At 57.3% G+C, this 16,418-nt stretch overlaps 1 protein-coding gene across 1 annotated transcript; it reads left to right on the top strand.

Annotated features, from left to right (window-relative positions):
* Window positions 1-1,428: 1,428 nt before the first annotated feature.
* On the top strand, window positions 1,429-15,867 carry CHRNA3 (cholinergic receptor nicotinic alpha 3 subunit). Its single transcript, XM_059179758.1, has 6 exons — window positions 1,429-1,567; window positions 3,025-3,164; window positions 3,274-3,318; window positions 4,225-4,334; window positions 8,464-9,475; window positions 14,777-15,867. Exons 1-6 carry the CDS (start codon window positions 1,489-1,491, stop codon window positions 14,903-14,905), a joined length of 1,515 nt encoding a protein of 504 aa, XP_059035741.1. The 5' UTR covers window positions 1,429-1,488; the 3' UTR covers window positions 14,906-15,867.
* The last annotated feature ends 551 nt before the right edge of the window (window positions 15,868-16,418 follow it).

Here is a 16,418-nt window from a genome sequence, read left to right on the forward strand (position 1 = left end):
AGGCAGTGACCGGTCTGGGGCAGCTGTGATCGGAGCCGCGGTAAAGCACTCAGGTGCTTGGGGTTCTGTGTGATTCTGTGTGATCGAGAGTTTTCACTCCCCTAGAGAGGCGCCCAGGAGTGGAGTCACCAGGCTGCGTGGGGAATGGCTGCTGGACCTCCAGGACCCAGCCAGACGGGGCTGTGGAGCGGCCGGGCCACCCTGCGTCCCCACCAGCAAGCAGCAAGAGCCACTCGGGGCCCTGTCCGCTCGGGCTATGGGTTTATCTCCGCCATCCCCGTAGGTGCCGAGCGCCGAATTAGTCCTGAAGTTGCTTTCCCTGACAGCCAACATTGTGGAACATCTTTTCATGTGATTTTGGGGTTTTTGCCTACGTACATCTTATTTGAGGAAGTGTCTGTTTAACTCCTCTGCTCACTCTTTAAATTGGGTTTTAGTTTTCTTACTGTTGAGATTTTTAAAACTTCATTAAGGTATAACACACCTATTATAACACTCGCCCACTTTACATGTACAGTTCAATGAGTTTTAGTAAGTTTATCACCATAAACACTCGCGTCACCCACACAAGACCCTCACACCTCTCTACTCTGACTTCTGAGTTTTGAGGCTTCTGTATATCTTCTGGATACAAGTCCTTGGTTGTGTGTCCGACTTGCGGTATTTTCCAAATCCAGGAGCTTTTGCCTAGAGAATGAGAACGCCCTAAATGGGCACCTGAGACACTGGCCCCAGTTCTTACATTTCCTGGGTCCTGCAAAATGCCTCCTTTCGTTTGGGGTTAAGGCGACGCATTCTGAAAGTAATAAAGTCGACTCCCTTGCAGGTGCAGCCCCCCACCGCGTCAGAGGAGCTGGATGCTGGGGCGAGGGGTGCTGAGGGAGCAGGGCCGCCGTGGGACGCCCCGGGTGCAGATGCGGCAGCTCCATTTCCAAGCCTCATTCCTTAGTTTCTTTTTCCCTGTGAATCAGGGAGCACTTCAAACCCACGGAGAGGAGCGCGGTCTGGCAAACACGCAGGTCTCACTCCTGCCTCGACAAGCACCCAGGGGCGGCGGGCCCCGTTTCCGCCTCCCCAAACTATAAGGAAAACACGAACCCCGCGATCACGGCATCACACCTGGGACCCTTCGCACTTACTCAGCGGCGTCAGGATCCCGCGCTTCGGAGAGTGTGTGGGAGCCTCTCCCGCGGCCCAGCCGCCCCGAGGTCTCCAGCGCGGGGCCCGCTGGACCAGCCCCTCTTCCCCATCCCCGCGCGCTCCGGGGGCGCTCGACCCCCGCGGCCGGGAGGCCGCTCACGCCCCGCACGCCCCGCACGCCCCGCCCCTCCGAGCGCCGCCCCCGCCCAGCCTCCGGCGCCCCGCGGGCGGGAGGGGCCAGCGTCCGGCTCCGCGCCCTGCGCCCGGGCGTCGGGCTCTGCGCGGGCGGGCTGCGTCGGGAGCCGCAGCGGAGTCCGCCTGCGCCTCAGCCGCGCGCTCCCCGCGAGCATGGGCGCCCACCCGCGTCGAGCCGGGGTCGCGGGGCCCCCGCTGCTGCTGCTGCTGCCCCTGCTGGTGCTGCCGCCAGGTACCGGCGCGGGACCGGAGGGACGGGCGGGGGGCGCAGAGAAGGGGCGCCGGCCGCGTCGGGGAGCCCGGGTGCCCCTCCGGCCACCCCTCCACCCCGAGTCGTCTGGTCGCGAGCCGGGAGGGCCGGGGTTCGGGCGTCTGCGCCCTGGTCGTCGGTTCCATTGTCTGCCTCGCGCCTACCCCTTCCTTCTAGGAATAGATAAGGAAACTGAGGCCGGTGCCACCTACGGGAGGGGGCCATCGCGGGAGGCTGGGGGCCGGCGCGTCCTCCGCTCCCGCGCGCTCGCCTCTCCGCGACCCGGGCCGCGCCTCGCGCCTGGTGCCGGGTCTCTGGGAGGAGGCCGCTGGCCAGAGCCGCACGGAGGAGCGCGCCGCGCTGGAGGGCCTGCGGCGGGGGGGGGGGGGGGGGGGGGGGAGGGCAGGCAGATGCCCGGGGCCGGGGGTTCGTCAGGGCTACACCGGGAGTCGGTCAGGGGGGCGCCGTTTCTGTCCCCTTGATGCTGGGGACCCCAGCACTCCGGGTCCCTGCGCTCCTCAGCAGCCCCTGCCTGAGGTCTCTGATGTGTTTGGGAGGGGGCAGAGGGCAAGACCCCATTTCAGGATGCGGGCAAGTTGGGTTAGACTTCCCCAAGGATTCCCCTCCTGCCCTGGCCGCGCTGTCCTCAGACCTCTAAGTGAGAAGGACAGAGGCTGATTCAAGTCGCCTAGGGTGTGGCCTGGGAACAAAGGGGATCCTCCTACCCCTTTCAAGGAGGTAAATTTGACCAGGCTGGGAAAATATTGAGATTGGCCATGGGTCTCACTCCGAGATCATGGGAGCCACACAGACACCCAGCTTCTTGGAGGTTTGGTGGGGAAACCCCTAGGGAGTCCTGGGCGGCTGCAGCCTCTTACAGGCTGGGAGGCAGAAGGGGGAGGGGGTGGGGCGCGCCCTGAAAAGGCACTGGCCATCTGTCCATCCTGGGAGTGGCTGTAGAGGCGGACTGGACTTGCACTGCCCCCGCCCCATGTGAACACTAGAGTGAGGCCCCTGCCCTGTGTGAACACTGGAGGTGAGGCCCCCGCCCCGTGTGAACACTGGAGGTAGGGTCGTTGGTGAGCCCTTCTCTGTGCTACCGTGAGCCCTTCACTTGCTGCAACCCTGGGGTGGATGCGGATAAAAAGATGTTTTCTGAGTAAAAGAATTCAGGTTCAGAGAGATTGAACCCCTTGCCCAAGCTAACACAGCTTCCAAGCAGTCTGGCAGGATTTGCACCAGATCTATCCAAACTCCAGCCCAGGCTTGTGATCATGCTGTCTCCCTGGATGTGTGTGACCTCCTGTGTCTGGAGGGCCTCAGTTTCCCAGTCTGTAACTCGAGGTGCTACAGGGTTCCCGCAGCAGGCGATGAGGGTGCCGGGGTGGGGTGGGGGGGGGGTCCCTGGCGCAGGGAAACATGGCACGTCCTTCCCTCAGTGGCCGTGGCCTCCGAGGCCGAGCACCGTCTGTTTGAGCGGCTGTTCGAGGATTACAACGAGATCATCCGGCCAGTGGCCAATGTGTCCGACCCAGTCATCATCCAGTTCGAGGTGTCCATGTCCCAGCTGGTGAAGGTGGTGAGTGCGGGAGCCGCGACTGGGGCGTGGGGTGTGGGGCTTGGCAGAGCCTCTCCCAGAACCAGCCAGGTGTTTGTGTTCAGGCGTCCACTCCTGTCTCTCCTTCTAGGACGAAGTCAACCAGATCATGGAGACCAACCTGTGGCTCAAACAAGTGAGTGAGTGGACCTCGGGCACTGCTGCCCCCTGGTGGTGTCTGCAGTCTCTGCTGCGCCACCCAGAAAAGCCCCAAAATAGGGGTCTCTTCCAGGGCTTGGGGTCACCTGCGCTGCTGCATGGGCCTCCCAGAAGTTCGCCCCTCAAGTCACACATGACAGGTTGTCACTTAGAGGGAGACAGCTCCACAGTCACACAGAGACAGACCTGGGCCCAGAGCCGGCCCCTGACTCCAGGCTAGTGTCCGAGCCCACCTCCTTCCCTTCTTGCCAAAAATCGGTCCTTCGGTAAAATCAGATGATGCTCTTTTCTCTGGTAAAACAGAAACAAGGGCTCTGGATTTTCCTCTTTAGGCTGAGGCGAAGGACACAGGCTTCCACAGGCCCCAGGAGGCCTTGTCCAGCTCTGGACAGATAACTCTGGGTTAATGTGGGTTAATGTGGCCATTTGCACGCCCACGCAGGCAGGAGGGTCTGGTGCCCACTGGACACCTGTTCACAGCCTCACCCGTCCTCCCGTCCCCCAGCCTGGGTTCCTGAATGCTCCTTGAGCCCCAGGGGTGTCCTGGCTCCTTCCCCAGAACCTTCAGACACCAACCCCACTTAACCTGGAGTTGGTGGAGGGTTGTGGGTCATCAGCTCCCTGTTCTTGGGCTGGGGCGGTGCAGACGGGTGTGGAGAAGCTCCTGGAGAGCCATTTCAGGATGTGAACAGCAGGCACTTGCGGCATGCAGCTGGCCTGCACTAGCGGCCACCCCCGGCGGTCGGTTTGGGGCCGGACGGAGGCGGCCTGCACACACAGCCGGCATGGGCGCCAGAACGAGCTCAGGGACGTGCCTCGGAGGTGCGGGGGAGGGAGGAGACCGTGCACGTTCTTCCGCTGCCCACCCCGCTTGCCCCCCCAGATCTGGAATGACTACAAGCTGAAGTGGAACCCCTCCGACTACGATGGCGCGGAGTTCATGCGCGTCCCCGCGCAGAAAATCTGGAAGCCAGACATCGTGCTCTACAACAAGTAAGCGCGGGGCGGCCATGTGCCTGAGCCTGGGCCCTGCCCGGGACCGTGTCCAGAGGGCTTCGCCGATGGGAGAACTCCACGGGGATTTACTGAGCACCTGCTGTATGCCTGGTGCTGGAGCTACCCACCCTGACCGCAGCCCCTTACTGCACCCCGGGGGTGGGTGCAGGAATCACCCATCACCTCCAGGTGTGCAGCTGCCCACCGGAGAGGCAGCCACGGAGGGGACGCAGCCACCGAGGCCCTTGCTAGGACAGCGTCCTTCCAAAGGTCAGGACCCAGGGGAGCCTCACCCTCCCTCCTGACTCCGGGCCCACGGGTTCTCCACCTGCCCCTCATGGCACCTCCAACACCCGCCTCTTTCCCCAAACCTGATGCTCCCGCAGCGAAGCTCTGTTACTGGGCAAATGTATGGGCTCCTGCGGTGTGTCCTAGTTCGTTCTCTGCATGTGGAAAGCAGCATTTCTGCTTCTGTGCTTTTTCTCTGAAGTCACCACGTTTCAGCCACGAAGCATTTCTCAGAAAAGCACTTGGTACAGAGTTCATCTAATCTTAACAATTCAAAGCATTCTGCATTTAGGTTTTTGTGCCAGATTAGGACAAACTAATATGCTTTAACTACTAGGACTGAAGAAGCTGTATTTTGGCTGAGTCCCATTTTGTGATCTCTGGTGAAGCAAGTTGTCATTGTTGTTTGTTTGTTCTCTTTTCCCAAGGGAATATATCCATAAATTTTTCTTTCATGCAACTTCTATTTGTAAATTTAGTCTGCACGGAACTGGAACACAGGATAAACTCAGCCGGTTTGCAAAGTCTGAGCACCGAGAGAGGGTCCTGGGGCGCTGGCCAGGGTGCGGAGAATTTTTGCTGAGCTGGAATTAAGAAAGTGTGCAGAAATTTTAATCTCATGGTGCGAATGTCAGGGCTGCTTTCTTGCTGGCCATCTCGGGTGAACAGCTGGAGGACGGAGGTCGTGAGTCTAACAAGCCTGGTCACCGTGAGCTGCTTCCCATCAGCAGGTAGCGTCAGGAATTCTCCTGGGATCTGGAACTGAAAATAGGTTCTAGAGGAACCCATACAGCTCTTCTTTCTGGGTTACGGCTGGAGTTTCTCAGAACTGGTCCCTCTGTGGAGAGTTTCTCTTCATTTTGACACACGAGCAATGTCTTCTTCGACAAGTTCAGGCCAGAGTTCCCCTGGGGTTTCCTTGTTTTCTGAAGTTCCTTCTCTAACAGGACCCTCAGCACTCGTGGGCACGAGACACCCCACATTCTCACACGTTCCTAACACACTGTAGCCTTTTTGCGTAAAGCTTAACTGGAGGTAAAACCCTTGCCTGCGACCTTCCTCACATCACAGTCTTAAAAACGCTGAGAAGTGTCTCTGTGGAAATCACACGCCTGTCTAAGCGGGCGAAATCGGGTGATTTCGGGTAGACAGCAGGGGCCACTGCCATGCAGAACAGGACCACAACCTGAACCAGGACCGTCCAGGGCGACCGGGGAGCACAGGCCTTGCAGGAGGCTGTTCCCCCAGCTCAGGCGCCCGGACACTTCCTCCCTTTGTCTGTGAAGTCCTGTTGTTGGGGAGGCGCGTGGGATAAGTCTCGACTTTCCAAGTCCTGGACGTGAGATGTGTTCCGCTGCTTGATTTTTCACTCCAGGAACTCCGTTTGCACGTGCATCGGAAGTCCACCCATGCTCTGGATGCTTCTCTGGGGTTCCCATTTCTGTCAGACGTCGACCTCAGTCCTGTCCGGGTTCTCTCCCGCGACCGCACTTTCGACGCCGCCTTGTTGCTTCTAGGCTTTGCTCCAAAGGCGGTTTTTCTTCTCGTGATTCTTTCTTCAGCTGCCAACTCTGGACACACCTGCTGCTGTCCAGCCGGGTTATTTAACTTCTTCCTGTTACACCGCTTCTTCCGCTTCCGGAGCTCCCTTCCCGCTTCTTGCTGGGCACACCAGACCGTCCATTTCCCCGGCCCTGGGGCCGTCCTTCCAGATGTGCCTTCCCTGCTTGTGATCTGGTCATTCACATTACTCAGTCTCGCACTCCCCTCCCTGTGGCCGTTGTGGAGATAGTGGCTTTGCTGAACTTTGAGGACAGGGTGGGTGGGCGTCTCCTTTCGCCAGCTCGAGAGCGTCTGTGTCGGCAGGCCCCTGGGTCGGAGCGTGGCCCCCGCTGGACACCTGCTTCTCCAACCTATAAACTGTCTTCTCTTCTCCACCTGTTTCTGACTCCATTTAGCTTAGGTCCTACCCTAAGCAGCATTTTTCTGTGTGGGTCTTTGTCCGCTCAGGAGGGAGTTTGGGGAATATCTGAGACTCGAGCCCACACCAGCTCCAATGGCCGTCCCTGCAGACCATCCATGGACCCTGCCCTTCCTTGCTTCTTCCCACAATCGAAGCCACAGGCCCCCTGTTTCACTGCTCCCCTTGCAAAGGATTCAACAGAGAGCAGGGGCCTCTTTCTGGAGGGGCAGGTGCTTCTTGTTGGTTTCTATGTCTGGGGCCCCGGGACATGAGAACTCCTCTCCCCCGGCCATCACTGCCCCCCAGCTCACCTTAGGGCACATGGGTGGTTTAGCGACCCCTCACTCGTGCACCAGGCTCCGGTGGGTCAAGGCCCTGCCGCTAACACTCTACGGGAGCTGCGGTCTGACCGTCAGCGTCCTCTTCACAAAGGCGCTGGACTACAGCAGTGACTAGGGAGGGCTGGCCAGTGACTGTTCTAGACCTGGGGGTGGGGGCGGTGGTCCCAGCTGCGGTCCCTCTGCCCTCATCACCCAAAAGCAGCCCCAACCACGGACAGTAGACCGCGTGGCTGTCTCCCAGTGGACACGTTCACAGAGAAGGGAGTGGGCCTACATGCTGTGATCCGGAGGCCCCTTTCTGTCCCCATGTTTTGTGGCCCTGGGACGTGGCAAGGAGGTTCTTCTGGGGTCTTTTCAGCCCCCCTGAGCAGGCCCCATGGCTTCTTTGGGAGAATCAGAGTCAGGGCCACGAGGACACTGCCCATCCTTCCTGCCTCCCGCCTGTGTGGAGCTGGAGCAAGGGGGGAGCCTGTGAGAACAGGGTGCGCGGCGGGTGACCTGGGGCTGAGCATGAATAGAGCCAGCAGGGCACCTGTGGAGCAGACCGGCTGACCCGAGGACAGGGAGGCAGTGGCCTGTGTCTTCCAGAAGCGATGCCGTCACATGCCTTCATGGAGGCAAGGAAGGTGGGACAGAGACCAACAAGACACATCCCTTCTGTGTCCACATGTTCTCAGTAAATAACGGAACACAGCTGTCCCCAGACGTTCAAGTGTGTCCTGTTTGCGGCCCTCAGGGCGGACGGGTGTGGCAGCTTCTCCTTCTAGAGGGTATGGATTCCTCCAGCGCAGAACTCAGAACTCGAGTAGACCAGTAGGGCCCCTGGGCGAGGCCGCAGCTCTGACTCTCAGATGCAGGACTCAAGCCCCTGGGGCTCTGTGCGGACAGGTGGGGAGTGCAGAGGTGAAAGGAGAGAACTGGGGAGGCCGGAGAGCAGGAAGGTAAAGGAATCTGTGCCCAGGGTCTGAAAGACAAGGCATCAGAACCCGTGACTGTTCGAGCGGAGCGGGGCTGGACGTGTCAGGAGAGCAGGGTCGCAGGCTGCGTCTGCTGTGAGCCCAGCTGTCAGGGCTCCGGGGGGGAGGAGGGGGCCCCCTGACGTCTCACGACCCCACTGCCTGGCCCTACACACCCACGTGCACTTAGCAGGTGCGCACCAGAGAATGAGTGCGGGGCCGACAGGTCTAAACCAGAATGAGGAGCAGACATGCCCACAGGTGTCCCACCTCAGGGACAACCTTCACCCCATTTCTTTAGAGGGGAAACAATCTCTTTCGGGCCTTTGGAAGCATCTTAGTAAATATCAAGGCAGACTCACAGTTGTGGAGTGAACTAGGGACATGTCCTGGAGTTGGGGGGACACAGGCTTGGGCCGCGGTGTCCCCGTCGGTCAGTGGCCTGGGCGACCTTCTCTGGCGTGCACTCCTGCCGCGTGGTCTCGTAAGCAGTTCCCAGCACCCGCTGCCTGTGGTGTGAGAAGCAGGCCCAGGTGAGTGCGTGGTCGTGACCCTGGACCGCCCTCCTGTCTCCACAGTGCTGTCGGGGACTTCCAGGTGGACGACAAGACCAAAGCTCTCGTCAAGTACACAGGGGAGGTGACTTGGATCCCGCCCGCCATCTTCAAGAGCTCGTGCAGGATCGACGTGACCTACTTCCCATTTGACTACCAGAACTGCACCATGAAGTTCGGTTCCTGGTCCTACGACAAGGCCAAGATCGACCTGGTCCTCATCGGCTCCTCCATGAACCTCAAGGACTACTGGGAGAGCGGCGAGTGGGCCATCGTGCAAGCCCCCGGCTACAAGCACGACATCAAGTACAACTGCTGTGAGGAGATCTACCCCGACGTCACGTACTCGCTCTACATCCGCCGCCTGCCGCTCTTCTACACCATCAACCTCATCGTGCCCTGCCTGCTCATCTCCTGCCTCACTGTGCTGGTCTTCTACCTGCCATCCGACTGTGGCGAGAAGGTCACGCTCTGCATCTCCGTGCTGCTCTCCCTGACCGTGTTCCTCCTGGTCATCACCGAGACCATACCATCCACCTCGCTGGTCATCCCGCTCATCGGCGAGTACCTGCTGTTCACGATGATCTTCGTCACGCTGTCCATCGTCATCACTGTCTTCGTGCTCAACGTGCACTACCGAACACCCACCACGCACACCATGCCCGCCTGGGTGAAGACCATCTTCCTGCACCTGCTCCCCAAGGTCATGTTCATGACCAGGCCGGCGGGCGGCGAGGGCCCTGGCCAGAATCCAAGGCCAGTCTGCAACGCTGAGCTCTCCAATCTCAACTGCTTCAGCCGCGTGGAGCCCAGAGGTGGCAAGGAAGGCTGTCCCTGCCAGGACGGGACGTGCGGCCAGTGCCACCACCGCAGGATAAAAATCTCGAATTTCAGCGCCAACCTTCCGAGAAGCTCCAGTTCGGAGTCCCTGCACGCCGTGCTGGCCCTTTCGACGCTGTCACCGGAAGTCAGAGAAGCCGTCCAGAGCGTCAGGTACATTGCGGAAAACATGAAAGCACAAAATGACGCCAAAGAGGTAAGAAGCCGTTACTCCCTGGGGCGGATGGGCAGGGTGGGCCTGAGTTTGGCCCGGGGTCAGCGGCTGAGCTCAGACCAGCTTCTCCATGGACCAGGCGGCTGTCCTGGATGGGTGGCGTCACTGCTCCCAGCAGGAGAGCGGCCCCAGAGGTGGGCGGTTGGTGCAGAGAAGAGCTGGAAGCTGGCTTGCAAGCACGTGGCCCCCACGTGGCCCCAGCGCTGAGCTCATATTCGCTTCCCTTGCCGACCACGTGCTTGCCCCATTTAGATGTCAGGTGCACACGAGTCTGCATTGCGTGGACACCCGTGTAACCCTGAGCTGAGTAAGGATGTGGGGTGTTCCTGGCGCCCCCTCCCAGGGACCCCCGGCCTCCTGATGTCCGTCAGCTTTACCTTCCCTTGGCCTTCATCTAGATGGATTTCCGTGGCACGCACCCTTCCACAGCTGACCTCTTTCATTCAACAAAATGTCTTGGAGGTTTGCTTCCCATGTCACCTGTGCTGCCAACGCAGCTTGTCCAGTTCGGGGCTGTTGGGAAGGAAGGCACCACGCGTACTCTCATGCACGTCTTCTCGTGGACATGCGCACCCGCGGCTCTCACTGAGCTCCGCAGGGAGGTATTTTTAACTTCCTTGGTGGGCACCGCGAGGTCCCCCAGGCATTCGGCCAGGGTCATCCCCCCGCCAGGCGGTGTCTGTGCGTTTCTGTGGCTGCACGCCCCTCCCCCAATGCATGTGAACTAGAGCCTTGTTGCCGTTTTCATGAGCTTTTCCCTGCTGAGAAGCGAGTGGGAATCTTTCCCGTTTGTCTTCTCCTGTGAGGGTTCCAGGCGACTTCTCCTGCTGGTTGTTTCTCATTGGCTGAGCTCCTGTCTCTTCCACAGATGTCACACTAGAAGTGATGTGAGCATTAGGGGATGTTTTACACTTAGCGATAGCACGTGTGTGCTGCTCCCCGACCCTGCGTTTACCCCCAGGGTTGTCAGAATCACACACAATGCTTTTGTAAGAAACTCTGCTTTCACGGGAACGGGCTCTGCCTTGCCTTGCTGAGTCACAGGGAGCTGATGAACGGGTCGTTCCAGCCCCGGACGCATGGCGAGCAGTTAACACGGGTGTGGAGCGGCTAGAGCCTCTCGTGTTCCTCTCCGAACGCCTGGGACAGTGGAGGAGACAGGAGGGAGCCCGCAGCCGCCGACTGTCCTGCGCCCCACCCGCCTGCACAGCGGTGAGCTCGCCACAGCCACAGCCACCGCGGGGCCTCCTGCTCACCCGTCGTTGAGCCACAAAGTCAAGCTCCCCTTTAACTTCAGCTGAAGCAGCTGCTGGAGCAGAAGTACCTGATCTGTGACAGCCTGTGGCCCCAACACTGACAACCCAGGCAGGCGCGCTCTACCCTTCCCGCATCTGCCTGACACAGCTTCCGTTAACAGAGACCTCATAAGGACTGAAATCTGAGTACTCGTACTGAAGCCTCTGTCGAGCTATCAAACTAACTCTCGGGGCACCCAGGGGGCTCCGTCTGTGAAGCGTCTGCCTTCAGCTCAAGGCAGGATCTCAGGGTCCTGGGATCGAGTCCCGCATCGGCCTCTCTGCTCTGCGGGAAGTCTGCTTCCCCCTCTCTCTCTGCTGTTCCCCTACTTGTGCTCTATCTCTAAAACAGATAAAATCTTCAAAAAAAAGAGAAACGAATTAACTCGATTCCAAAGTTACTAGGCACCATACAAAGTGTTAGAGTGTCACAAGCATCTTTTCTAAAAAAGGACTCTGTTAAAAATTGTTACTAAAAGGGAAATTGCCACTGAAATGCCCAGAAGATAAATTAGCGGCCAGTGGGAGGCACATGCAAGGGGCAATCATGGCTCAGCTCTGCTCATCCGTTGCCACAGGGGCTATAGACCGGCTGTTGGCTCTCCTGTTTCTCCAGAAATGGCAGTAATCTGGCCCACAGGCCACTGCACAGCAGCCTATGAGCGGGCAGTGGGAGCCGGGATGCCCGCCCTGTGCTGAGGACACAAGAGCTGCCTGGAGGAGCCCTCCCTCCCCTGGGTTGTGATCCACAGTTTTCCAGAGAGGCTCCCACTCCCCGGGTCCGTGGATTGGCCTCACCAGTTCTGGGTGCACCCCCTCAGAAGCTCACCACAGGGCTGGGCTTCCAGTCTCAGCGGTGCTGGCCCCCACGGCACAGGAAGGCCTGGTGACCCTGGCAAGGAGGCTCCCTTCTCCAAGCCACTCACGGGGTTCACCGTGTGCTCCCGCTTGTAAGAGGGGCGGTTGTAGTCATCCTCGAGCTTGGGGTCCCTCGGAGGTGCTCTTTGCTGACGGCACAGTTCGCAGCTGGTGGTTGCCTGCTCTCGATCTGGGAGGCGCACCCAGGCCAGGATCCTCTGAGCTGCCAGTCCGCAGATAGCTTGTCTTCTGCCGGCTGGAGACAGACGCACCGTGTGCGTGATGTCATGGCGCAGTGTGGACGGACGCCCCCGCCTTCCAGCGTCTCCCTTCTGATCCGTGCCTTATTCATTCCCGTGTTGTGAGTACTGTCGTGTCAAGGCTCAGTTTCTGCCATCTTATTGTATGTTTTCCATTTATTTTCTTTTTTCCCCGGAGTTCATGCTGTGCGCTGTGAAGTCTGAATCGTGGCTGCTTGGAAAGCTGCGTCTTCTGTTTTCCTTCGTTTCGGGGAAGCTGTGTGTCTGAGAGTCAGATCCGCAGCATCGCCTGGCGTCCGTGTCTCACCCCCAACTGCGCCCTGCTCCCCTCGGCCCTTCTGCTGCCCAGCCGCCCTGGATGTTACCGGGGCTGCTGCTGGGTGGGGGAGGCGGAGGGGTGGATGCAGCCGGCTTCCCGCACCAGGCTCTCACCCCAGGTGCATCCTGGGGCGTCCTCCGGCCCTCTCTCCCTGCACCACGTGCCTTCTCCAGGGCTGACAGTGGAAACTTCAGAGGCCTGGGGGCTTCAAAATGTTAAAACTCTCATTTTCAAGGGAGTTTAGCTGGATCAAAAATTCTCGAGTTGAAGTTCTTTTCCTTAAACACTTAGAAGGTACTACTGGTTCAGTGTCACTGGTGAGCAGTTCTCAGTGAGCCTGACCCCGTTAGTCTGACTGGCGGATTGCGTGCAGAAGCCTCTGGAATCTGTACACCAGGACCGGGGTGTGTGTGCGGGTCTCTCCTAGACCGACATTCTCACCAACTGCTTGCCCCGAACGTCCGTAAGTCACCGCACTCACCGCACTCACCCCGTAAGTCATCGCACTCGCCCCCGAGGGGAGCCCTGTCCTTTTTGATTATTTAAATGCAGTGGATTAACAGAGTGTGTTATTAGTTTCAGAGTTCAGTCTCTTTAACACCCAGCACTCGTAGAAAAGAGAGGGGCCCTACAACCAGCAATCACACTACTGGGCATTTACCCCAAAACCACAGATGGAGTGATCCGAAGGGGCACCTGCACCCCAGTGTTTACAGCAGTGACATCCACAGTAGTCAAAGTATGTAAGAGCCCAGATGTCCATGACAGATGAATGCGTGAACACAACGGAACTTTCCTCAGCCATCAGAAAGGATGAACACTCACGTGTGCATGGACAGGGATGGAACGGGAAGGGATTATGCCAAGCGAAACAAGTCAGTCAGAAGAGTTACAGAATCTCACTGATATGTGGAATTTAAGGAACAAAACAGATCATACTGGAATAGAGGAAAAAATGAAACAAGATCAAACCAGAGGAGGAGACAAACTGTAAGAGGTTCTTGAACAGGAAACAAACTGAGGGGCGGGGGAGGGGCGGGGGGTGGCGGGAGTCAAGAGGGTGAGTACTGCTCTTACCTGCATGTCACAGACGGAGAAACCAAGGTAAACCGAGGTCACGTAATTGACCCAAATTCTCAGACTCTGGGATTGAAACCAAAGTGTCTCCAAGTCTGTGTTTCCGGCCTCTGCCTTGTGACAGCCTTTGGGGGCGTTCGGCTGGCCGAGGGACCAGAGGAATCCGGGGGTCTGTTCTGTATTTGAGGCGCTTACAAACCACAGCCTGGGTCCCGGGAATGCAAACAGGGCATAACGTCTAATTGTAGCTGAGCCTAATGTCTTCAAGAGCACCCCCCGTGCAGCTCACGATGGGAGCAACAGTTCTCGTGCCCCAGCCCATTTCCGTGCACTTAATTCGGTTACTGAATCACATGCTGCTTCTTGATTACGCGATTATTTCTTCAAAATCCACTGATTCATGGGTTCTCTCTTCCTCAATTGAATTACGGCTTCCTTGCTTGCGGAGCCGTCTAGGACTGTAATTAACATGCGGTTCTCCTTCCTGTTTCAAGCCCGAACCGAAGCTGTGTTATATGCAATTAGTCTTGCTCTTTCTTCCGCCTCTTACTTTATTGTCAGCAATTACGTCTGATTTCCAGCCTGTCCCTGTCCGTGGTGCTCAGGCCTTACGGTGGAAGAGGATCTTTGGTTAGCTGGGCCCGGGGAGGGACCGCGGGGAAGACGCCAGCCTGGCCCTGGTGTGCTGGTTTCATGGGCGGAACAGATGCTGAAAGGAAATTAGTATCTAAAACGGGTTAAGAACAGTACTTGGAAGCAATGGTAAGTGATGGTTGGATTGTGTTAGCTTTTCTAACAAAGTCCAGGAGCCCTCCCACAGGCACAGGTCAAAGAACTGGTTTTACCAACCTTATAAATTAGAAGTCAGTTTAGGAAAAAATAGATTATGGGGCATCTAGTGGCTCTGTCAGTGAAGCGTCTGCCTTTGGCTCAGGTCATGATCCCGGGGTCCTGGGATGGAGCCCCACATTGGGCTCCCTGCTCAGCGCGGAGCCTGCTTCTCCCTCTTCCTCTGCCCCTCCCCTTGCTTATGCTCAGTCTCTCTCTTAAATAAATAAATAAAATCTAAAAAAGAAGAAATAGATTATGTGTACATTAAGAAATTTCTGTGGATTTTTTTGTTTTGTTTGTTTAAGTGAGCTCTACACCAAACATGGGGCTTGAACTCACAACCCTGAGATCAAGAGTCTCACGCTCTACCGACTGAGCCGGCCGGGTGCCCCAAGAAGTTCCTGATTTAAAACAGACTCCACATGAGTGTTTCATGCCCATTTCTCGCAGGGCGTGGAGAGAGACTTGGGACTGGTGGATGTCTGCAGACGGTGTTAGGAGCACGAGCTTTCTTGTGTTGGGAGGTCAGATGGCTTCAGCCGCTGCAACGTGTTGACTCGATGTTCCCGCTGGATGTGGGTTCCCTCCACAGCCCTTCGGGCTTATTTTTTCTGCTTTCCTGATGTGTGTTTCTCTTTTTCAGATTCAGGATGACTGGAAGTACGTGGCCATGGTCATTGATCGCATCTTCCTGTGGGTTTTCATCTTGGTGTGCATCCTGGGGACGGCGGGGCTGTTCCTGCAGCCTCTGCTGGCGAGGGACGAGGCATGAGGCCAGCTGACCAGCCTGGGCATGGGGTGCATTTGTTCCTTCTGGTGGGAAACGTCGCTCCCCTAGGATGCGGCCTGTGCCCATCATTGGGAGGCACCCACTTCAGTGCAGGACCTCCAGCCGTCACCCCCACCTCCAGACCCTCCTCATCCCAGAAACCACGAGCCCCCCGCCCCCTTCCCCAGCACCCCCATGCCACTGTTTGTAGGATTTTGACTGAGGACCCCATATAAGTGAATTATGCAATACTCGTCTTTTTGTGACTGCCTCCTTTCCCCGAGCGTAATGCCCTCCAGGCCCGTCCGCATGGTGGTGGGTGTCTGAATGTCCTTCCTGGTCGCCACTGAGCAACACTCTGGTGCATGAGTGGATGTTCTGCATATCCGTTCATCCGTCGGTGGACGCCAGGGGCTCCCGCATTTTGGCCATTACAGACAACGCTGCTGTGAATGTGGGTACCCAGGGATCTGTTGGGAGACCCTGCTTCCAGTTCTTTGGGGTAGAGGCCCCGAGGTGGAACTATTTTTTTAATTTTTTGAGGAAGCACTGGACGGCTCTCCACAGTGGCCGCACTGTCTCCCACACCCCTGGGGCTCTGGCTGGCCTCATTGCCATCAGGGCTCGCTCCCTGTGCTTTCAACAGCCCCCGTCCTCCTGCATGGGAGCCGGGGTCTCGCTGCCATTTTGATTCACATTTACGTAATGATGAGGCTGAGCATCTCCTCCCGAGCCTCTCAGCCCTCTGTGCGGCACCTTTGGGAACGTGTCTGCTCAGGTCCTCTTCCACTTGGGGCAGGGTTGTTTGGGTGTTTCAGTCCTTAAGTTCGAGTTCTCTGTGTATCGTGGTTATTAAGCTCCTATATGGCATGTGATGTGCGATATTTTCTCCCCGTCCGCGGGTTGACTTTTCACTCTGTCGATAACATCTTGTAATGCACAGATTTAAATTTTCATGAATTCCACTTTGTCAGTTTTTTGTCACCTATGCTCTTTTGTGTGATATCCCAGAAGTCACATCAAATCCCGCATTGTAAAGAATTCGTCCTGTTGCCTCCAAGAAGTCTTACATTTAGGCTCTTTCTCATGGTTTCTGTCCTCGAGCTACCAGCGTTGGATCTCGCATTTCAAGGCTTACTAATCCCGTTGTCTTCATTTTGTCAGAAGGGATTCATGCAAGAAAAACGTCAAGAGTATTTATTATAGATAAGTGAACATTTAAACTGGCTTTCTGGTAAAGAAACGTCAAAATAGCGGTGCCTGGGTGGCTCAGTGAGTTGGGGCCTCTGCCTTCAGCTCAGGTTATGATCCCAGGGTCCCCGCATCGGGCTCTCTGCTCAGCAGGGAGCCTGCTTCCTCCTCTCTCTCTCTCTCTCTCTCTCTCTCTGCCTGATTGTGATCTCTGTGAAATAAATAAATAAAATCTTCAAAAAAAATTTTTTAAAAAAGAAAGAAACATCAAAATACAGCTTTTCTGCAGTGTTAGGCGGTATGCTGTATCACAGACCGTGTGCAA

This window comes from Mustela lutreola, chromosome 7, assembly GCF_030435805.1.
Source record: "Mustela lutreola isolate mMusLut2 chromosome 7, mMusLut2.pri, whole genome shotgun sequence".
In the NCBI taxonomy this organism is placed as follows: Eukaryota; Metazoa; Chordata; class Mammalia; order Carnivora; family Mustelidae; genus Mustela; species Mustela lutreola.